Source organism: Orcinus orca, chromosome 13, assembly GCF_937001465.1.
Source record: "Orcinus orca chromosome 13, mOrcOrc1.1, whole genome shotgun sequence".
Taxonomy (NCBI): Eukaryota; Metazoa; Chordata; class Mammalia; order Artiodactyla; family Delphinidae; genus Orcinus; species Orcinus orca.
Genome location: NC_064571.1, coordinates 60,916,959 through 60,940,797, shown reverse-complemented (window position 1 = coordinate 60,940,797; position 23,839 = coordinate 60,916,959). Strand labels below are relative to the sequence as shown.

The following is a 23,839-nucleotide window of genomic DNA, read 5'->3' as shown; positions in this document are numbered from 1 at the left end:
TACTGTAATATGCCCACCCATACTGTTGTACATACAAGGACACTGGCTACACTACTCTTTATGTCCCCGCCCCGCCCCCCGCCCCCCAGAAAAGCCCAACAACAGTTTATGCTCATCAGCATGCTATATAGCCATCAAAAGGGATATGGTAGAGGGATATGGAGTCACATGGAATGATCTTAAGACATTTGATAAATGAAAAGTTGCAAAACAATATGTGTAGTTTGTCTCTTTATGTAGAATATGTGTGTGTTCGTGTATTTGTTTGTGCTTATATGTAGTTAATTTAAAAAACAAAAACAAGCAATTGGAAGTGTATATCCCAGACTGTTAGCAGTGATTATCAGTGGGAAGGAGAGGAGTTGAGAAATGAAGGATGGTTTTCATGTTTTACTCTTTATTAAGCTTGCCAGATTTAACAAATAAAAATGTAGGACACCCACCTAAATTTGAGTTTCAGATAAACAATAAATATGTTTTATGTGAATGTCCCATGTATTCTAATAATATGGACATACTTACACTAAAAAGTTATTCACTGTTTATCTGAAATTCAGATTTAACAGGTGTCCTGTGTTTCCTCCAGCAAGGCTACTCTATATACTTGGGTATTTAATGCTCATTAAAGGAAATTTTCATGTACTAATTGTATGATTTTTAAAAAAGAAAAAGAAGCATAAGATAGTTTCTTTTCAAGACTACACAAAAATATAATTTTTAGTTAAGAAAATTGGCCTAGAAGCAAATTACAGAGCAGCATATATATGGAGACCTCAGTTTTATAAGAAGAAAAGCATATGCACACATATACTAAAAGATGGAAAGGTATACATACATAGATATACATAAGAATACTAACAGTCCTCTCTAGTGTTGAGATCAGGATGATTTAAGTTTCTTCTTTGTGCTTTAGAAAGCTCTTTTGTTTGTTTGTTTGTTTTTGCGGTACTCGGGCCTCTCACTGTTGTGGCCTCTCCCGTTGCGGAGCACAGGCTCCAGATGCACAGGCTCAGTGGCCATGGCTCACGGGCCCAGCCGCTCCGCGGCATGTGGGATCTTCCCGGACCGGGGCACAAACCCGTGACCCCTGCATTGGCAGGCGGACTCTCAACCACTGCGCCACCAGGGAAGCCCTAGAAAGCTCTTTTAAAATGTTTGGAAAGAACATGAATTGCTTTTGGAAAGGGAAAAGGTCATGTGTAAAGAACACCATTTTTCCTTGCTTCCCTGTGGACGCAGATATGCCCAAGTTGCAGCTGCCCTCAGAAGGAAGTGGTGGGCAGCGGTGTGAGCCTTGTCTTTGGTTTAAAGTTATTAAAAAACTCTGTCATCCCATACCCTTGCAGGATACCTCCAAAAGCAGCCCTACTTTGGAGCAGTGGTTGGCAGGGTGGCCAACCGAATTGCCAAAGGAACATTCACGTTGGACGGGAAGGAGTATCAGCTGGCCATTAACAATGGGCCCAACAGCCTGCATGGGGGAGTCAGAGGGTTTGATAAGGTGAGTTGGGGGCATCGGACAGAGTCCTCACCTGGCACACTTCACTGAGTACCTTCAAGCATACCTTCTGTTTGCCAGGCACAATCCTAGGCCCTAGAGCAAATGCATGGTAAGGTGATACAGGAAAGAGGCTGCTCCCATGGTTTGGGGGAGCAGATGTGCCTGCTGTGTTCCAGGAGCCACCCTTCACTAGCTCATCTGACTCTAATAGGCAGGAGAGCCCTGAGTGAAAGGATGACAGCCCTTAGGAAAGACAGGGAGCACCTTTCTCACAGTTTTGGCATCAGAGTTGGTTGACCTTAGGCACAACAGAAAAGTGGATTAAAAATAATACCCATCACTTCTTGCACACGGCATTTGCATATATCATCTCCCACCCTTACTAGAACCCTGTACTGTCACCAAATGAGAAATCTGAGGCCCTGAAAGGCCACACAGCTCCTAAGTTGGGCTGCCTGACCCAAAGCCCTCATTCCTATACTACCGCTGCTGGTGTCCGCCACGGCTGCTGTGGATGCCCGCAACCCAACACACCCCATGTATCTGTCTGTGAGCCCCCTCCCTATGCATTGTGGCGCTGCATCCAGGCTGCCCTTCCAATGAAGTGCCTCACGCCTCAAACTGACCTCGATTCTCCCCGGTTCCCCCTTTCCACGTTAAAACTCCCATCCCCTAAGTGAATCCCTGGAAAACCAGGTTAGGAAAACAAATTGATCAAACAGCTTCTCCCTGAGGTAGGAATGCCTGCCCTCCTGTTTCCTAGCTGCGTGGTAGCCTGCAGGTGAACCCCAGTGATTCTGTTACTAGTCTAATTTCAGAGAGGTAATTTTGGTAGTTAGCGTTCCTTTAAATTATACCACCGAGGTTACTTCCTAGAAAAAAGCTAGAGAAGACAGGAACATGTATGGCAGTTAAGAATCACAGTGTTTTCTTTTCTACCTCTTACTGCCACCCATGCTGTTGAAGGAAGTTGGTCACTCTCTGTTTCCCCTGTCCTACCAGCTTCCTGTCTGTGGTTTAGAGCCGGACTGCCCCATCACTTCCCCTTTCCTCCATGATGGAACTCCTCACGCCAGGGAGACGTGAAGGCAGAGGGTATCCTCTGTCCTGGCAATATTAAGGCAGAGGGTCTCTGGAATATGCCAGGTGCATGGGCAAACCCCAGCCAGAGGAAGTTAGGCCCAGCTCTGTTTGGCCAGGGATCTTCGGAGGAGCCTCAGCACCTTGTTCTAGCTTGTTCCTGCTCACATGGTTCCTGTTCCACATGGAATTTTCTGTGGTGTTGTGTAATGGAGCATGCCCTGTATGAACAAACGCAGAAGGATAGTATTCATGTCCTTCTATGCAGTGTGTCAGCTGAGCCCCTTCTGTGAACCAGGGGGATGGGGATTCCTGAGACTCCAGTATAGTGAGGGATTCTTACATAACTGTTGCAGGCAACAAGCCCCATAACACAGATGCCAGGGGTGTGCTACAGGAACTGGGTATGGACAAATTAATGGCAAGTGGGGAGGTTGGATTTGAACTGTTCTTGAAGAAAAGATAGTATGTCATTTAATAAGTGGATATTGGAGAGTGGCTGTGCAACAGCCCACAGAGGGGTGGGGAAAGACTTGGAATGTAATCTTGGAGCCACTGAAAGTTTTAGACCACTAGATTTTCATGTAGCAACATGAGCAGTATCATATGGACTTTGTTTTAAGTTGCATTTGGTTTCAACAATTACTGAATAATTGTTGGTTTGCAGGTATGTGTTTTTCTACTTATACCAACACATTTTTTTAAAGATGAAATTTGAATAACCTGACAGGATTAGAAATGGTGTAAGTAGGCCTAGAGATGCAAATGCGGAAATTTTCAGGAAATTTGGAAACCATAGGGTCAGGGAAATCCTCCCGTGAATAGGAATTATACTTTCCACTTTATCTGATAATATTGCTTTACACAAAAATCTTTCCATTGTGTCCTTTCTCTAAAGGAAAAAAACTAGGTAGCAAGTTAAGACGATTTTATTTCAAATATTTTATTCCTAAAATTTTCCGTTTGGGGGATTCCTTTTTCTTTATTTAATCACACATATACCAGGCAACATTTCCGGGAGATAATTAGGGTGTAAAATTAATTTTTTACTAAAGTCAGCGAATTTGTTTCAAATACCAGCTGCTTTCACTGTAGGCGAAGGCAGAGACCTCCGTTCCCACTGGGCTCCTCTTCCTGGTGAATGCAGTGTCAGTGAGAGAGATCCAGGCCATGCCAGGAGTGGGTGGGCAGAGCCTGGGCTCGTGGGCCATTCCTGTGACCCACAGAAGTTATTATCTTCCAACTGTATTTGCAATGACAGTGTTTGGCCTCAACTCTGCTATTGGAAACGAAGATTGGAACAAAACATTGACTGAAAGTAAGATGTGGAATAGTGTAGACCGTCAAGCTAAGTTTGAATCCTAGCTCTGTCACTAATTACACGTATGACTTTAAACAAGATATTTCTCCCTTTAAACAATTGCATGAATTATGACAGGGTTCTACTCCATCCCCTGGAATGTGGGAGGTGGAAGTGGGCAAGTTAGCTCCCCTGAACTCAATTTGCTCATCTATAAAATGGGGGTAATAATATTAGTTGGAGCCAGGTGAAATTGCCAGTGCTCAACTGTTTTGACCTATAAAGATGGTAATTTCGGTTGGTTCAACTAAATCCTTACCTTATAAAATGGTTTATGTAAAGCACCAGGTCAGTGACTGGCTGGTGAGCACCCAACAAATGGAGGTCTCATGTCTGCAAAGGGCCCCTTTCCTAGTGACCCCAGAGCTCCCCAAAGGGACTGGGGGGTCTCTGGCTACCTTGTCCTCTGATGGTGTAGAATAAGGAAGCAGGCTCAGGATCAGACAACTTGATTCAAATCCACTGTCTTATTGGCAGTGTGGCCTGGGACAAGCAGTTTATCCTTTCTGAGCCTCCATCCTCTCAGCTTTAAATGAGGATAATGGCACCTGCTTTACGTCAGCCCTGCGACAGATAGTGTCTGTGAAGTTTCTAGCAAAGAGCCTAGGCTCATAATGGGCACTCGATAAGGCATATAAGATTACATAGACATTTCAGGTGTACAACATAGTGATTCACAATTTTTAAAGATTACATTCCATTTAAATTTATTATAAAATATTGGTTATATTCCCCACGCTGTACAATATATCCTTGTAGCTTATTTATTTTATACATAGTAGTTTGTACCTTTAATCCCCTACCCCTATGGTAACCCCATTGGTAACCACTACTTTGTTCTCTGTGTCTGTGAGTCTGCTTCTGTTTTGTTATATTCACTAGTTTGTTTTATTTTTCAGATTCCAAGTTGTCTTTAAATATTGAAATGTGGCATTTAGCTTGGGATTGGAGTGACTAAACAGCTTCAAAAACACTTTCTTCCAGGTCCTGTGGACCCCTCAGGTGCTGTCAAATGGAGTCGAGTTCTCACGGGTCAGTCCAGATGGTGAGGAAGGCTACCCTGGAGAGTTAAAAGTCTGGGTGACATACACACTGGATGGCGGGGAGCTCGTGATCAACTACCGAGCACAGGCCAGTCAGACCACTCCGGTCAATCTGACCAACCATTCTTACTTCAACCTGGCAGGCCAGGTAGGTGAACTTGCCTTTGATCACCTGCTGTAGTGTGAAGTGCCACTTCCCTCTTCTCTCCTGCATTGTGCTTTGTGGAATGACCTGGGGGAGTGACTGGAGAGACTAACCCAGTATGGAATTACCCTGGCGATGGGGTCGCCCCTGGGATGAGGAAAAGTGCCCAGCAAAGCATCTGACTCATAATGGGTGGTCCACAAATGGAAGTTACAGGGAAATGAGTACATTGTGCTGCCCCACACGCTCAGACAGGTAACAAGCTATTTAAAGAACTCCCTGTCATCTAATTGTAACAAGTGCTTACATTTGCTTCCCCAGTTTCACTCCAGTTTCACCCCACCCCCCCCACCAAAATTACTTCCAATTAAGGCATTTTCCATCACTGGATCCTTGAAGATGTGCTTAGCCCAGCCCCTTTAGATAAATGCTGCCAATGTTTGTGTGCTCCCTCTGTACGGTCCACCCTAGGAGTGGTGTGGAGACACTGACAGCCCCCCTTAGGTAATTCCCTCTAAACTACCTCATTCCCTCCTAATGATAATATTTTAGCTTGCTGAGGAGGCTATTACATGAGACAGAATAAAAAAAAGGCTTAGCTAAAATCTGTAGATTCTATCTATGACTTTCTCTTCATCTAAGAAGCTCATCATTGTATACTAGACTTGAATCGCTTTGGCATGATTTCCTACTACAAAATGATGTTCACAGCCAGCTAGTAATATCTTGCATTTTTACACTTTTTAGGATTTTGTTGATGATATGCTGATTTCTTTTCTAGAATCTTTTCAAATAGCATGAGTTAATTGGTTCTTACATAATTTGAAAATAAGAAAGACGGTTCTTCACTTGCTTGTTCCTTATCTTCAGGAACTTCCACCATCCTTCTTGAGATCTTAAAGACAAACCAAAAAATAAGCACACACAAACCATAAGAGACTCTGCAATCATGAGCATAAAGACCCCACTGGTTTTTTTTTTACATCTTTATTGGAGTATAATTGCTTTACAATGGTGTGTTAGTTTCTGCTTTATAACAAAATGAATCAGTTATGTGTATACATATGTTCCCATATCTCTTCCCTCTTGCATCTCCCTCCCTCTCACCCTCCCTATCCCACCCCTCTAGGTGGTCACAAAGCACCGAGCTGATCTCCCTGTGCTATGCGGCTGCTTCCCACTAGCTATCTACCTTACGTTTGGTAGTGTATATATGTCCATGCCTCTCTCTCGCTTTGTCCCAGCTTACCCCTCCCCCTCCCCATATCCTCAAGTCCATTCTCTAGTAGGTCTGTGTCTTTATTCCTGTCTTACCCCTAGGTTCTTCATGACATTTTTTTTTTCTTAGATTCCATATATATGTGTTAGCATATGGTATTTGTCTTTCTCTTTCTGACTTACTTCACTCTGTATGACAGACTCTAGGTCCATCCACCTCACTACAAATAACTCAATTTCGTTTCTTTTTATGGTTGAATAATATTCCATTGTATATATGTACCACATCTTCTTTATCCATTCATCCGATGATGGACACTTAGGTTGTTTCCATCTCCTGGCTATTGTAAATAGAGCTGCAATGAACATTTTGGTACATGACTCTTTTTGAATTCTGGTTTTCTCAGGGTATATGCCCAGTAGTGGGATTGGTGGGTCATATGGTAGTTCTGTTTGTAGTTTTTTAAGGAACCTCCATACTGTTCTCCATAGTGGCTGTACCAATTCACATTCCCACCAGCACTGCAGGAGTGTTCCCTTTTCTCCACACCCTCTCCAGCATTTATTGTTTCTAGATTTTTTGTTGATGGCCATTCTCACTGGTGTGAGATGATATCTCATTGTAGTTTTGATTTGCATTTCTCTAATGATTAATGATGTTGAGCATTCTTTCATGTGTTTGTTGGCAGTCTGTATATCTTCTTTGGAGAAATGCCTATTTAGGTCTTCTGCCCATTTTTGGGTTGGGTTGTTTGTTTTTTTCTTATTGAGCTGCATGAGATGCTTGTAAATTTTAGAGATTAATCCTTTGTCAGTTGCTTCATTTGCAAATATTTTCTCCCATTCTGAGGGTTGTCTTTTGGTCTTGTTTGTGATTTCCTTTGCTGTGCAAAAGCTTTTAAGTTTCATTAGGTCCCACTTGTTTATTTTTGTTTTTATTTCCATTTCTCTAGGAGATGGAAGACCCTACTTTTTAAAATAAGTTCAGAAAGAAACTTGACAGAAATAGAACAAAATATTAATGGTTTTATGTGGGTGATAGATCATGGTGATTTTTCACTATTTTCCACATTTTTGTAACTAAGGGGGTGATCTAAAGGAATAGATTCAGAAATAGAAAAAGAAATTAGGCGTGAAGTATTACTCTGCCAATGTGTTCCAATGTAGGACGCAAAATGGGAACATAAGGTTCACTAAGGCTCTTTCTGCTTATGTGAGAGGAGGACCCTCCTGACCAGAATTTTCTACCCTTCCAATCCTACAAGGACTTGGAGTGACTCCTAAAAATTTCTAAATTTTTTTCCAGAGGCTGAATAGTTTCCCAGATCACAGACCCCACACAGAAGGGCGGTCAGGGTCAACTCCCTTCTGTGTGCTGTCTTAGTAAGTACAGCTCACATCCACAGCCTCTAGCTTCAGGGATGGGGTGGGTGAGGGCCACCAGCCTTTTGGAGCATCAGGTAAGGGTTGGTAGGCAGTTACCTGGCCTGGGGTCAAGGGGTCTCTCTGCATTTTCAGAACATCTCTTGCCCTACCTGGAAAAGCATTATTGTGTGTCTTAAACCCTCCCCAGGTAAATAGCTCGAAACTTGATATTTACAATAGTCAGCTCATCTTATATATTTTCTTTTTGTTTGTTTTTTAAATTTAATAAGCAGTATTTTTGTCCTACTTGGGGGTCAAACTTTGACTCATCACTTCTAAGTTTGAGTGTTGGAGGCCTAGGGGGAGGAGAGCACTGTGTTTTTCAAAGAATGGAAAAGGTATGTAGGTTGCAGGTTGGTTGATTTTTTTTTTTTTTTTTTTTTTTGGCTGTTCCTTTCTTATCTAACACAAAACTGAGAGAACTTTTTTTTTTTAACTGAAACTTTATCTAAAGATCTATGAAAGCAGACCTGGGGCAATTTGAGATGAAAAGCAACAGTTCTGGTTTTGGTATGACTGTGTAGGTATGTCATCAAGGACCCAAATTCTTCCATCGTTCCATTCTGCTTCTTCAGTGCTATGGTTTTTGTCTTCCAGCTTATCCCCTCATGGTCACAAGATGGTTGCCACAGCTCCATGAATCACCTCTTCATATAGTCACATCCAGAGATAAAAAAAGGAACTATTCTTTTTTTCATATCTCTAATGTTCCATTTTTAAGAACAAGCAAAACTTTTTCTAGAAGCTCCTCAGCAGACTTTCCTCACATTTTGTTGGGCAGAAGTATGTCTTACGCTCTGCTTAACCCAATCACAGCAAGGGAATTAGACTACAATGGTTGGCTTAGACAAATCAAAATTTGCCCTCTGGGGCCTGGGTGGGGTTCCTTTCCCTGAATATATCCTCACACAGGATAAATCAACAAGTCAGTGTTCTGCCAGGGGAAAGGGAGGGTGCTGATAATGGAGTTGAGATAGCTTTTGGGTAGTAACCAATAGTGTCTGTTATATCCTGCTAGAGGTGATAAGAGCTGAAGTAAGGAAGTGGTAGTGGCAGCGCACAAAAAGGTCTTTAAAGCCCCATCCAAGCCACAGTGAGCTTTATAAATGGTTAATGTTACAAATAGTAGCAGCCAAAGTTAACCAAAGCAAACACTGAACTCAGAGATGGGCCTCAGTTCTGTTTGTGAATCAGCATTCCTTGCCAAGTTTTCATCAGCCTGAAAAGGAAAAGAATCCAACAGTAATATTCCACCAGAGTAGACATTGCATTATTCCAGGTCAGAAGAGTCATAAAACGAAAAGCGTGCTTCCTTTACTGAAGGAATGTTACTGCTGTTTAATGACCCAACAATTCAGAGAGTGGGTGCCTAGTCAGTGTTCCTTTCCTTCTCCTCCCAGGCTTCTTCCCCACATCTTGGACTCAATTTACTGGTGTGTGATTTTCATACTGAATCATTTTCTTCCTGCCCTAGTGCTAAAAAACAAACAGAACAAGGAAATTCCTAAGAAGCTCTATTCATTATAATAAAAAAAACTCAAAACAACCCAAAAGTCTATCAATAGGAGAACAGATAAGTTGTGATATATTTATACAATGGAATACTACTCAATCTTGAACTGAGCATTGAACAATTAGAGCCAAAGAAAGAGTCCCAAATTCTCATTCCCTCACAGCTGCTACCCTCAGTCCCAGGGGGCCTCTTCGGTACTGGCAGTAGCCTGAGGCCTGAGGTGACAGTAAGAAGAGCCACACAGGAGAGAGACCCCTCTAGGCTGGAACAGCTCTAGGCGGGGGTGCAGGCCACTCCCATTTTGGACCTGCCTTCCCAGGTCAGATCAGGGACCAAACAAGTGGCTAAGATAGTGTGGGCAGAAGCCTCTGCCCCAGCCTTGTCTCCCACCCTCTCCTACCCTTGACCGCTGGGACAGTACAGGAGAATCATAGTTCGTTAGAAACAGAGCCTCCTGGTAGTGTAAATAAACCAATTTCTGTCATGTTTAGACATCGATTCTCACAGCCTCTGAAATCTTGGCCTTTGTCCTCTGGACGACTCCATTTGATTTTGTGGCTGAGGCCTTCTGACAGTAGAATATGTTCTCAGTTAACCCAGAGCACTCTGCCTCTCTCTGCTCACTTCTCAGGAACCCCTCGGAGCCTTCAGTTTAGCTGAGCTCAGGGCTTCTCAACCTTGGCACTGTTGACATTTGGGGCCAGATGACTCCTTGTTGCCGGGGTGCGGAGGCTGACCTGAGCATGGTAGGCTGTTTGGCAGAATCCCTGGCCTCTTCACACGACTGCTTCCCCAGTAGCATTACCACCCCCAGCCGTGACAATCAAAAATGTCTCGAGACACCTGTGGGGCAAAATCATCCCTAGCTGAAAACTACCGGTTTTGTTTATTTTTGAGCATTCACTCAGCAAAAGCCCTCACTTGGTTTCCTTTCCACATCTTTTGCTGTGAAGCTTTAAAATACTGCTATTAAAATGTAATCCTTTTTATTAGAAACATATATGTGTATTTTCCAGTTTGTAAGTAACACAACACATCCTTACTGAACTGTTCCCCAAGAACCCTGGACAGAATGGGGACATCAGACCGATTTTATACTGAAGGAAATAAGTCCAGAACTAGACCCCGGTCCTTTCTGACCACTGACCAGTGCTTCAGGGACCAGCCTTTGACTCCACCAGGAGGTCAGGCTGCATCTTTACGGGGAGATGGGACCCCAGTTCTGACTTCCAGCCTTCTGCCATGGAGGAGGGAGTGGGTCCTCTGAGTGGGAACTAGGCCAGAGAAGGGGTGACATGGCCCACCCCTAGTGAGCCTAGAGGTGATGCTTTGGCTGTCCACCTGTGTGTTACAGGTCACTGACCCGTGCTCTTTTGTTTGCCTGGCATGTGAGGACAGTAGAAGAAAACCCTCTGCTAATAAGTCAAAATCCAAAAGGCTTTCAAACCACTGTTGTTTCTCTGACTTTTCACTTTCATTATTCCATTCAGAAAAGAACATGCATGCTGGGGTCACACTCGAAAGTTTCTTCCAAATGTATCGGCTGCTATGTTTGAGCCCCTATCTACCTAACTTAAATGAACGAATTAATCATCATCATAGGTCAAATGGGATTTCTAAAGTTTTCGTCAATACTTGAAAACATTTCTGCAAGAGAAGTTATAAAGCAAATATATAAAATAAGACTGAGCACTAAACCTTCTTTTCTTTCTCTACATTTTCTCTCCCAGGGTTCCCCGAATATATACGACCATGAAGTCACTATAGAAGCTGATGCTTTTTTGCCTGTGGATGAAACCCTGATTCCTATAGGTTGGTGAATTTAAACCTCTTATGGGAATGCAGAGCTGCGGTGCAGTGTGAGAAACATTAAAACTTCATTTCCCTAAATACATTTCCCTTGTTGGCCTGACACAATGCCCATAATTACCATGATTAGTCATTTATTTTGGTTATGGTTGGGTGACCATTTACTTAAACACCCAAACCAGGACACTCTTGAGAGGGTAAGGGGATGCTAGTAATAATTTTGCCAGGGCAACAGGCATAAACTGAGATAATCCCAAAAAGCTGGGTCAGATGGTCATCCTAGCTGAGCCATAGACTCCAGAAGTTCTGCATTAAAATGTAAATCTGTTACTCCTTAGCATCTGAGCAGAGATAAATTTACCTAAGCATTACCTCACAGATGCAGGACGCTGATAGAACATGTCATGGTTTTTGACAGAAAAGGAAAGGGTTGGACAGGTTGTACGCTGAGGAGGACAAATACAGATACATCACCTCCGAGACACAGTTAGGGGGATGGGGTGGAAGGAGGAGCTCTGCATACCAAAAGGGTAGGCGAGGTGTTGGCAGAGTCAAATTCATGTGTATGTGTGTGTGTGTCTCCTGGGTTTACTGGATTGAGATCATTTTGGTCATTATTATTTGGGATCAAAAGTACCTTGGTTCAATAGGCAAATCCGTAGAGATAGAGAGTAGATTAGTGAGTTGCCAGGTGCTGGGGACAGAGGAGAATGGGGAGTGACAATGGGTACTAGATTTCTGTTTGGGGTGAAAGATTCTGGAATTAGACAGTGGTGATAGTTGCACAACCTTGTAAATATACTAAACATTCATGAATTGTGCACTTTAAAAGGGTATGTGAATTATATCTCAATTTAAAAAAGGAAAGAAAGAACCTTGGTTCATGTGTTATCTCCAGGATTGAGGGGTATAGTTTTGTACTAGATTGTACATGTACCCCCATCTGGCTCCCGGGGACAGATAGATGACAAGATGAACGGTAAGGGTTCTGTTATTTGTGGCAGTTTATAGAAATTAACTTGTAATAATTATCCCCAAAGCAGTAGATACATATTCTTATTGGGATTTTGTTAAAATCAGAGATCAGCTGAATGTCGAAGGCATCGTCAAAGAAAACTAAAGTAAACAAAAGTAGAGGATGAAGGGAAGGAAGAACAGAAATCTAGAAAGACACAAACACTTTCTGTATCAGTTCCCCTTCTGGAGGAAGGGCCACCTTCGTGCTGCCCTTGCCTGATCTAGGTCTCTTACCTGTGTCTGACAGTGACTTGACTTCTCGGATGTGTTATCTCATAGCTCCTTTATCAGATGGCTTATGTCCTGTGGTCTGTTCTCTCAGGCTTCTGTTTAGGGCGCCAGCCCTCCAGAAGCCCATTGCTATGGTAGCTACGTGTGAAAGGTCAGGAAGACCTGTCCCTTCTGTTCCCACCCTGTGTAAGGGTACTAGTACCTTAGTTGTCACCTCTGCTCCAATAAAGAGCTTAGGTGATAGAATATGAGCAATTAGAAGCCAAGGGCACCATCTTTGTTAGTTACTTGGTTTACATCACAAGTAAGAAGACTATTGACATTACATCCCCCTCATATGATGCACTGAAAAAAGCACATCACTTGTGTGGTTTTCTGTCAAAAATGCAGAACCTCAGTCCATTCAGGAGAAGCCATGACATGAACCCAATTGAGGGATCATGTACAAAATAATTGACCAGTACTCTTCAAAGATATCAAGATCGTGAAGGACGAAAATAGACTGAGGAGCAGTCACAGAGGAGACTAAGGAGATACAATAATTAAATGCAACATGGGATCCTAGACTGCATCATGAGGCAGAAAAAGGGCAGAGAAAGGTGGGTGAAGGGTACACATAGATGTATTATTTTTGCAACATTTTTGTAAGTCTAAAACTATTTCAAATTTTCAAAACTGGAAAAAAAGAAAGACCCAGGGATCCAAGTAAGATACTAAAGTTTACTGGGCACCTGCCTTACTTTAGGTAAGGGCTTTTGTTTGAGCATCTTTATTTCGGCATCTTTAAAGCAATAGGGCTGTGTTTATGGCTGGTAGTTCAGAATTCTTAAGGGGAAAAAGAATGTGAGCCTGCATACTGAACAGCAACTTCAGTTAACAGCAGGAATTAGAAGCTCCCATAAACAAGGCGACTACAAAACTAATTAGAATAATAATGAGGAATCAAGATACATGGATTAAAAATTTTTTGGCGTCACTGTGTTGAATATTTTTCTGGCTCCAGGGCTTTTATGTTTGTCTTGGTAATGTGTTATCTTCTGATATTGACATGGCTCAATAGATGGGCGTGAATAAGCTGGCCCATCTTGTCCTAGATGCAGAATTATTGCATTAGAACTATGTGATGTGAACTGCAAGGGGAAAATGGTGGCAGCTCCTGTTTTGTGACTGATAAGGAAGAAAATGAATTAAGTATCTTATAAATGGAGGTGATGAAATAAGGGCATATTTATTTCTGTATATTTATAAAATTTTATGCTATCCTGCTGAGTTTTGATCAGATGAAAATCACAAAAATGCATAACTCATTCCAGGTAAAGATTATTTGTCATGATTGTAAGAGATAATTGTGGCAAAGCAAAGTACAGCTTAACATGCAATCTAATTGACTGCATAAAACTCATGTTCATCTCAGTTCTGCACTGTAAGTGGCTTTAGGATCAAATTCTACACTCTGTACTAATATTGAACACCTGTGAAGTTGAGTTGGCTGTGAGATCTCTGGACTTTCAGGGAGGCAAGAGCCCAGGTTCTAGTCTTGGCTTTGCTATTGACTAGCTAGGGGACCTTGGGTGCATGTATAATGCTTTAACATTTAACCTCTATAGATGCTTATTTCCTTTTCTGCAAATAGGAGGTTCAACTCAATCAGGGTTCATAAATTTTCATAAATCAGACCCATAAATTTTATTTAAAAAACCGTTTGGGAAACTTATCTGGGGTTGCCCAACTTTTCATTTTGCCAAGCTAGAAAGCTATTACAAATACAGGGCTATTAAAATTAATTGGGAATATATGCATATTATATTTCAATTTTAAAAAATTTAACCAATTGGGATAATAATAAGGAACAGAGATAAATAGGCTACATTTAAAAAAAAAAGCTGAAACTACCATTCATAATCACCATGTTTCATAAAAGAAAGAATATATTAACACCATAAAAGTGGGGAAAATTTAATCTCAGAATAGAAATGACCCTTTAAATTGAATTTTTCTGACTTTTTTTTTTTTAATTTACTTTTATTTTTGGCTGCGTTGGGTCTTTGTTGCTGCGCACGGGCTTTCTCTAGTTGCTGCGAGAGGGGGCTTCTCATTGCGGTGGCTTGTCTTGTTGCAGAGCACTGGGCTCCAGGCGTATAGGCTTCAGTAGTTATGGCACATGGGCTCAGTAGTTATGGCTCACGGGCTCTAGAGTGGAGGCTCAGTAGTTGTGGCGCATGGGCTTAGTTGCTCCATGGCATGTGGGATCTTCCCAGACCAGGGCTCGAACCTGTGTCTCCCGCATTGGCAGGGGGATTCTTAACCACTGCGCCACCAGGGAAGCCCAATTTTTCTTACTTTTTAAAGAAATGTGACAGCTGATTATCCAAATCTATCTCAGTTTTCTGTGGACCAGTGAAAATTTTATTATGCACTCATGATCAAGAACCAATAATGGTCTGCAAGGTCACTTGTAACTCTTACATTCTGTGATTCTACAAGGCTCTTAGTGTAACATTTTACGGCTATCTCCAGCACCCTTCAAGTTCATTAGAACTCTATTACAGAAGTAAATAAGTTGCAACAACTTCAGAGCTCATGAAAAATTTGTAAGTATCTTTTACATATCCATACATTAGCTGGTCCCTCATAGATTATATCTGTTTGCCCAATGACACAAACCGAAATTGTAGAGTTTTTTTTCTTCCTCCTTTCTCAGAAATGCTTAAGAAACAAATAATTATATTATTCCTTTGTAACTTCCTCAAAAAGGGCAGTAACTTCTACTGTACCCTTCAGTGATGTAAGAATTCACATGTCTGGCCCACTTTCAGCAGAGAGGAAATCTCTAGGAGCTCAGATTTCATCTGACTCTTAACATTGACCAAAAGCCCACGAGCAAGTGGCTTAACTGAGATGAGTCCAAAGTCATTTGGTCATTCAGAAATGCCTCCCCAGTGTATCTGGGCTTGCTAGGAGTTGACAGTCCAGTGGAGGAATCAGCCAGAATATTATCCACTGACCTGGAAAATCATGTCAATGATGTAACTAAGTAGACTTAACTAAGAGATGTAGATGTAACTAAGAGACTTGGTACAGAAGGAAAGCACTGTCTGGGGGCTCCCAGGTAGAGGAGATGAGAATGAAATAAAACTTGGAAGGGCGAGTAGCGTTTTGCCAGGCAGTGAGGAGGAGAAATGTGTTTTCTACGGAGATGAACAAGAATGGGCAGTGCAGGAAACAGCAGGATGGTCCCCAGGGAAGTGCTGGGCTTCTGAAGCATTCAGGGCATGCTTTTGGTGGCAGAAAATGGATGGGCCAATAAGCAGTTGGCTGGGGCCAGGTCACATCTGCACCAGACTCTGATATGGCTGCAATCCCTGGGGTAGCCCTGGATGACCATAGGCTGGCCTGGAGTTCAAGGCCAATCCACACAGGGCAGACTCACAGGTGTACCAGATATTCAGCCAGAACTGGACTGGACTGAACTCCAAGCCCACTTCCGTGAGACGTGCTGCAAGAAACCTGTTAGACCAGCCATACTTGTTAAGGGTTCTGGGAATTGATATGCAGTATCTAGAGACTGAGGTTGTGTTGAATTGAGAAAATGGAAGATACTGTTTATCTGTGAGATGAGGTGAGGGTTTATGATAATAATAGCTGGTATTTCAGAGATACTTTATAAATAATCCACACCACAACCCTATAAGGTAGATTCTGATCATTAACGGATGTGCAAACTGTAGCGCAAGGAGTTTAAGTAACTTACTGAGGACCACTCAGTTAAAGAGCAGTGGAAAGCTGGAATTCAAACCTAGGTAGTCTGGTGTTAAAACTCAAGCTCTTGGGCTTCCCTGGTGGCGCAGTGGTTGAGAGTCCGCCTGCCGATGCAGGGGACACGGATTCATGCCCCGGTCCGGGAAGATCCCACATACCGTGGAGTGGCTGGGCCCGTGAGCTGTGGCCGCTGAGCCTGCGCGTCTGGAGCCTGTGCTCCGCAACGGGAGAGGCCACAACAGTGAGAGGCCTGCGTACCGCAAAAAAAAAAAACTCAAGCTCTTAACTAGACCTGGTTAGATGGGGGAGGGGGAAAGGAAGAAAAGAGAGAAAATTAAATGAGTTTCGTTTTTTTTTTTTTTAATTTTATTTATTTTTGGTTGTGTTGGGTCTTCGTTGCTGCACGGGGGCTTTCTCTAGTTGTGGCGAGTGGGAGCTACTCTTTGTTGGGGTGCACAGGCTGCTCATTGTGGTGGCTTCTCTTGCTGCAGAGCACAGGCTCTAGGCACACAGGCTTCAGTAGTTGCAGCATGCAGGCTCAGTAGTTGTGGCACACGGGCTTATTTGCTCCACCGCATGTGGGATCTTCCCGGACCAGGGCTCGAACCCGTGTCCCCTGCATTGGCAGGCGGATTCTTAACCACTGCACCACCAGGGAAGCCCAAATGAATTTCTTGACTATAAAGATAGCCAAGATCACCATGTAGCCAAGAAACAGGGAGCCAGAAACTAAATAACTAAATAGAGCTTTGGACAGTTGTCAGTTCTCATTCTTTTGCCACCTTTTATACAGGTGGCCTCCCAGCTTCTCTCACTATTTTCCTTCCCATTTCTCCTTCTTCTCAATTTATTTCTGCTTTTTATTTTCTGCAAAGAAAACAGCAAACAAGTTTGTTCAAATTATATTTAAAAAGAGAAAAACAGAACTTCCCTGGTGGTGCAGTGGTTGAGAGTCCGCCTGCCGATGCAGGGGACGCAGGTTCGTGCCCCGGTCCAGGAGGATCCCACATGCCGCGGAGCGGCTAGGCCCGGGAGCCATGGCCACTGAGCCTGTGCCTCCGGAGCCTGTGCTCCGCAATGGGAGAGGCCACAACAGTGAGAGGCCCGCATACCACAAAAAAAAAAAAAAAAAAGAGAAAAACAAAAAAGAAAGACAAAGATAGAGGCCATGTCTCCATCTTTTGTGGCTGTTAATTTATACTTATATTTGTTTTTTACCTCCTTTTTGTTTGCCCTTCATGAAAGCTGTGACCTGAGTTCTTAAGGGAAATGCTAATGCAGATCTAAACTTTGGGGGTGTTTTTACCTTGGTTACAGACCCTCAGCAAATAATTTTTCAGGTGATGGGAAAACCCATTGTATGAGAAAGTAGCACCTCTTATCTTACAGTAGTTGTAATACTGTGGCCGAGGTACTCGGTGAAAAGGGACCTTTTCCCCATGTATGTTTGGGGGGAGAGGTGAAGTCCTGTCCTCCATTTTGTTTATCACAGGCTTACTGACTGGGCATAATTACATAGAGAGGAAAGGGATACCTTGACATAGAGTTTCAGGGAACCAAAGCAAGCACAATATGATGAGATCCCTTCGTCTTAAACCTATAGCTGCATTTAGACCTCTACCCAAGGCAGGGCCACAGACCCCCAGCAGCCTTGGGCACCTGTTTCACTCCTGCCTTTCTTCCTCCTGACATTTTTGGGGAGAGCATATAAAATGTCGTCAGGCCTGTCTGCCAAAAAAGCTTGGAAGACAACAGCCTGTACTCTGTGGCTTCTTCATTCTTCCCCTTTCTCGGCTCTGGTAAAAGGCTGTCCTTTTCCCAAAGCCCATTTGAAACGCCTCAGCAAATGTAAGCTATGGTCCTTGCTCACAGGCACCTGTCTCCTGCACCAATAGAAGGTCTCTGCAAGGCTGAGAGCTCATTTCACCTGTAGACCAGGAGCAGAGTTGCAGCTAAGCTGTCAAAACTGGGTTTGCATGTCAGCAGTTAGCGTAGCTTTGGTTTTTCTGAGCAGTTTTCCTCAACTTAAAAAAAAGTGCAGCCCTTATAGCATTTGCTACTACTTAGGATGGGCGCATACTCTGTTATTGGGGCACCTTCAGGTCACCTTGAGTATGTTTTCTATGTTGTTGTCAGGGCTCTCCCTGTAGTTTCCCAGAGGTGGAACTCCTGGAAGCCGTTTACCAGGAAGGACAGGTAGACGTCCACAGAGAGAGAACACTCCAGTGCCAGGTCTCTGTGCTGACATGTCAGATATTTAGCTTCGAGGCCTGAGTCTGGTGTCCTGCCCTGTGGCAACAGGAGAAACCAGTTCCTGGTACCCTGCTCAGGTACTAAGCCAGCTGAATGTGAGCAGGTGAGAAACAGAAAATCCCTGTTTCTCCAGGGATTAATTCATTCCCAGCGTTGTAAATATTACATTTCATCCTTTCGCCTTACAGAACTGTGAGACTTGGAGGCGATCTGGGCCACCAGCCCAGCAAAACTTTATGATGTATACAGCACAGTGCAAAACTAAGCATGTGTCTTTATAGGCATTTACAGCACATAGGTGTTTTTTTTTTTCATTTTAATTGTGCTATTCTTTACTCGTAGTAGATAAGTAATTAAGACAGCAAAAATGAATGATTTGATTGGGTCTTTTGTCTCTTAAAGTAACATTAGTAAAATCCCATCTTATTCTCTTCCTTGAGATGAGATACCTTCTATTTTTATAAAAATTTACCCAATCCACTTTGTCCCCCAGTGCATCTGTGTTCACTTGTGGAGAGCTGTTCTTGCTGCTTTTCATTTTTGAAAGGTCCTACTAAAATTACATGAAAGCAACCCCATTTTGACAAAATTAGAATTCTGGTAGGAAAGGTTTACCACGAGGCTGCGGAGAGAAGCTCAGCAAGACATTTGTATTTTATTTCAACCTGTCTGGGTTCAACCTACAATTCAGTTGCTTTTATAATTACTTCCCTAGGACAGGTCTAAGTCTCTGACCTGGAGAAATAACAAATTCCAAAGTAGTCTCCCAGTTCAAAGATGGTGCAGATGAAGACTGTTTTGATCTACGTGTTTTAATCTTTGCAGAGCTTCTTACAGAAAACTCCTTTAGACTTTATATAATTCTAAAATAGTGGATATAATATTAGTTTCAACCCTCCATCAATATGCTTCCTCTTTCCTTTTCATCCCACCTCCCCACCCTACTCAATATCATCGTCAGGTCCTGCTGATTTTTTGTAATAAGACTTAATTTTTTTTAGAGAAGCTTTAGGTTCACAGAAAAACTGAGCAGAAGGTACAGAGATTTTCCATAACCCCCATTCCCACACATGACTCCCCCTCATCAACACCCACCACCAGCGTGGTGCATTTGTTATAATTGATAAACCTACACTGAGGGGCTTCCCTGGTGGCGCAGTGGTTAAGAATCCGCCTGCCAATGCAGGGGACATGGGTTCGATCCCTGGTCTGGGAAGATCCCACATGCTGCAGGGCAACTAGGCCCGCGAGCCACAACTACTGAGTCCACGTGTCACAACTACTGAAGCCCGTGCGCCTAGAGCCCGTGCTCCGCAATAAGAGAAGCCACCGCAATGAGAAGCCCACACACCGCAACGAACAGTAGCCCCCACTCACCGCAGCTAGAGAAAGCCCACGCGCAGCAACGAAGATGCAACGCAGCCAAAAATAAATAGATAAAATAAATAAATTTATTAAAAACAAAAAACCCAACATTGACATGTTTTATCACCCAAAGTTCATAATTTTCATTAGGCTTCACTCTTTTTGGTGGGGGGGCCGTGCTGCGCCGCTTGAAGGATCTTAGGTCCCCGACCAGGGACTGAACCCACACCCCGTGTAGTGGAAGCACAGAGTCCTAACTACTGGACCGCCAGGGAAGTCCCTAGAGTTCACTCTTGGTGTGGTATACTCTATGAGTTTGGACAAATGTATAATGACATGTATCCATCATTATGGTATCATACAGAGTATGCCCTAAAAATCCTCTGAATTTGTTTCAACCATCCGTCAATATGCTTCCTCTTTCCCTTTCAGTCCCTCCCCGCACCCATCCCCATATTGTTAGTCATTAGCTCCTGATGATTTTTAACAACTAATATTCCTGGAATCTGTCTCTTCAATATGTATCATTGATTATATGGCTCCATCTCCATCGTCACTGTCCCACTGTAGGTTGTCTTTTCTTCTCTAGATCAGCACCAGGTTTATATTACAAGCTTCATAATTTGGGAATCAGTGAATGAACAAATGAATCTGGACAACAGCTCTCTAACTAGGGGGAAAAAAATCTCTTTAGATCTATCCTCCATCTGGTTACTAAAGATATCTAACTAAAATGCAAATCTTACTTTGATACTCTACAGTTTAAAAAAATTTTAGATGGCTCCCAGGCCAGACACCAGCTGCCTCCCAGACCCATCCCCCAGCGTGCCTCACTCACACCTCACCCTGTTTCAGCATCCCCCTCCCACCCATAGGGACCACTCGATACCCCTTCCTTGCTGCATATACCCCTACTCTCCTCAAGGCTCATACTTTCTCCTTAGAAATGTTTCCCCCACTTCCTGGAAACAGTGGATTCTTTGTTGCTCTGGAGTTTTCGTAATGACATAATCCGTTTTAGAGTGTGCCCAGGCTCCCTTATCTTTCTCTCCATTAAGTCTACCTCAGATGTTCTATCAGGACTTACTAGTTACAGATCCAAGGTAGGAAGCTAGAAGGGGGCTTCAGGCTGGGTCTCTTTGGCTTGAAGCTAGAAAACTAATCTATGATAAACAGAAAAGTGAAACCAAGAGCAGCCAGTCTGCACATGCTATGAACAACTACTCCTTCCTTTCCCCCTCCACCCCTTGTCAGTCTTCTTCCACTCTTCTCTCTTCTTTACACTTGTTTTAAACATAGTGTATTAAAGCAATACCATGTGATAACTGGAATTCAGCAAACCTGGATGCAGGTCTCAGTTCTGCTACCCACCATCTTTGCTCTCAAGTCAGCCATGAAAACCTTTGGTCCTCATAACCTAATCTGTAAAATCTCATTAGATGACGGATACGTTAGTTGAACTCTGAGGTCCTGTTAGTTTCTAACAATGATTCGAAGACCACATGGAATTTCTAACCCAGATATTCTTAACCAGGGTCCATACCAGGGTCTAGGAAGATGATGAAAGAACTTCAAGGGATTCATGAGCCCCTGAAATTCTTTTTTTTTTTTTAAGACTTTTTTGGTGTGGACCATTTTTTTAAAGTCCTTATTGAATTTGTTACAATATTGCTTCTGTTTTATGTTTTGGTTTTTTGGCCAGGAGGCATGTGGGATCTTAGCTCCCGACCAGGGATTGAACACACACCCCCTGCACTGGAAGGCAAAGTCTTAACCACTGGACTGCCAGGGAAGTCCCCAGCCCCTGAAATTCTGTGTCAAACTCTGTGTGAGTTGGTCACATCATCTTGGTCCACAGAGGGATTTTCTGGTCTTGTTTTCCCTTTTGAGGTAATGATAACTTATGGTTGCCCCATTATGTATTATTATACATAAAGATAGTCTATTTTTTTGGTTTTGTTTTGGTTTTTAATTGTTATATGGAGTATAGTTGATTAACTGTTATATTAGTTTCAGGTGTACAGCAGAGTGATTCAGTTATACATATACATGTATCTGTTCTTTTTCAAATTCTTTTCCCATTTAGGTTATTCAGAGTATTGACCAGAGTACCCTGTGCTATACACTAGGTCCTTGTTGGTTACCTATTTTAAATAGATCAGTGTGTACATGTCAATCCCAAATTCCCAACCTATCGCTCCCCCTCCCTCTTCCCCCCTGGCAACCACAATTTCTTTCTCTAAATCTGTGAGTCTGTTTCTGTTTTGTAGATAAGTTCGTTTGTATCATTTTTTTTAGATTCCACATATAAGCGATATCATATGATATTTGTCTTTCTCTGTCTGACTTCACTTAGTATGATAATCTCCAGGTCCATCCACGTTGCTGCAAATGGCATTATTTCATTCTTTTTAATGGCTGAGTAATATTCCATTGTATATATGTACCACCTCTTCTTTATCCATTCATCTGTTGATGGACATTTAGGTTGCTTCCATGTCTTGGCTATTGTAAACAGAGCAATGAACATTGGGGTGCATGTATCCTTTCGAACCATGTTTTTCTCTGGATATATGCCCAGGGGTGGGATTGCTAAATCATATGGTAACTCTATTTTTAATTTCTTAAGGAACCTCCATACTGTTCTCCATAGCGACTGTACTAAATTACATTCCCACCAACAGTGCAAGAGTGTTCCCTTTTCTCCACACCCTCTCCAGCATTTACTGTTTGTAGATTTTTTGTTGATGGCCATTCTGACCAGTGTGAGGTGATACCTCCTTGTAGTTTTGATTTGCATTTCTCTAATAAATTAGCAATGTTGAGCATCTGTTCATGTGCCTCTTAGCCCTGTCTTCTTTGGAGAAATGTCTATTTAGGTCTTCTGCCCATGTTTTGATTGGGTTGTTTGTATTTTTTATATTGAGCCACATGAGCTGTTTGTAAATTTTGGAGATTAATCCCTCGTTGGTTGCATCGTTTGCAAGATAGTCATCTTTTTTGAGACTAGCAATGGTGTATTTCCCTCTTTGTAATCTTCAGGGTGGTTTAAAAATAAATTTTATTTTTTTTAATCCATCACCATTAAATTCCCTAAAGGGAGCTAGAAGGATAGCTAGAGGAAGAAGGTGGCACACCAGAAAGAGCAACTTCCCCAAGGTCCTACCCAGAGGAGCTACAGCAGCCAACACTCTGGGTTGGATGGCCAGAGTTTGTTTCTGCTTGATCAGATGAATGAAATTGTCTTCCAATACTCACCAGCCCTTGTGCAGTCAGGATTCCAGACCTGGTCATCAGTCTGTGGAGTGTGGGAACAGGCAGACATGCTGGGGCCTCCCTGTAAGTGGAAAGCCAGAGCATGGTGTTGTGTTTGTTACCCTCAGCTCTGCAGTTCTAGGGGGTGGGGGAGACTAGCCCCTCCACGTCCAAGTGTATCCCCCAAGTTTCTTCTCCCATGCTCCATCACCTGCTGAGATAAAGTACCTACTATGCACCAGGTACTGTGCAGCCCTGGGGAAGCAATGTCGAGCAAAATAGGTACACCCAGGCAGCATGGAGCACACACAGCCACATACATAGCACAGGTCCTGTCCTCAAAGAAATAAGGCTACAGTTAAGAAAATACTTGAATGACACTAAAGGAGTAAAACTGGTGATATTGGATCTTATAGACTGTTATTTACCCTAGAGCTGTTTCTTATATGACAGGTCCCTCCTAGACAGTGTCTACGAAAGTTCAATACAGCAACTCCAAGGAACTCTCCTGGTAGCAATGATACCCTCCAAGGGGATGCATTACCGAATCCCACCTTATAAGACGGCCCCAAGAACAGCTTTATGGGACTCCAGAATACTCGCAAAGCTCCTCGTGTTCCCTCCTGGAAAATATCACTGCTACGAGATTGGCAAACATGAGCCAGCGCGGTGGAAATTTGGCAGGAAGAAAGCTCAGAAATTAGCACTTGGCCAGACATTGCATAATTCCTATGAACATTTCAGAGTAACAGCAAGTAAATTTGCCAGAAGGGGAGCTATTTGCTAGAACTCTGACTACCACCCTTTAAGAGCTTATGGCTTACCAACTCCCCTCCCCCACCCTAGGTCTGGACAGGGGCCTGGC

The 23,839-nt window shown here is 42.9% G+C and overlaps 1 protein-coding gene and 1 long non-coding RNA gene across 7 annotated transcripts in view; one reads left to right on the top strand and one right to left on the bottom strand.

The window, feature by feature from the left end:
• GALM (galactose mutarotase) overlaps nt 1–23,839 on the top strand; it is a 77,090-nt gene that overhangs the window by 23,941 nt on the left and 29,310 nt on the right. For all 6 annotated transcript variants that reach the window (XM_049696465.1, XM_049696464.1, XM_004265038.3 and 3 more), the window contains 3 exons: nt 1,347–1,501; nt 4,926–5,132; nt 11,016–11,097. In XM_049696465.1, the coding sequence (XP_049552422.1) occupies nt 1,347–1,501; nt 4,926–5,132; nt 11,016–11,097 (444 nt within the window). The remainder of the gene's footprint in view (nt 1–1,346; nt 1,502–4,925; nt 5,133–11,015; nt 11,098–23,839) is intronic.
• LOC125960931 (uncharacterized) lies at nt 8,355–23,592 on the bottom strand. The gene is made up of 3 exons (XR_007471125.1): nt 23,529–23,592; nt 22,978–23,056; nt 8,355–8,991 (listed from the first exon to the last, which is right to left on the bottom strand). It is a non-coding gene; the product is annotated as an uncharacterized LOC125960931 (long non-coding RNA).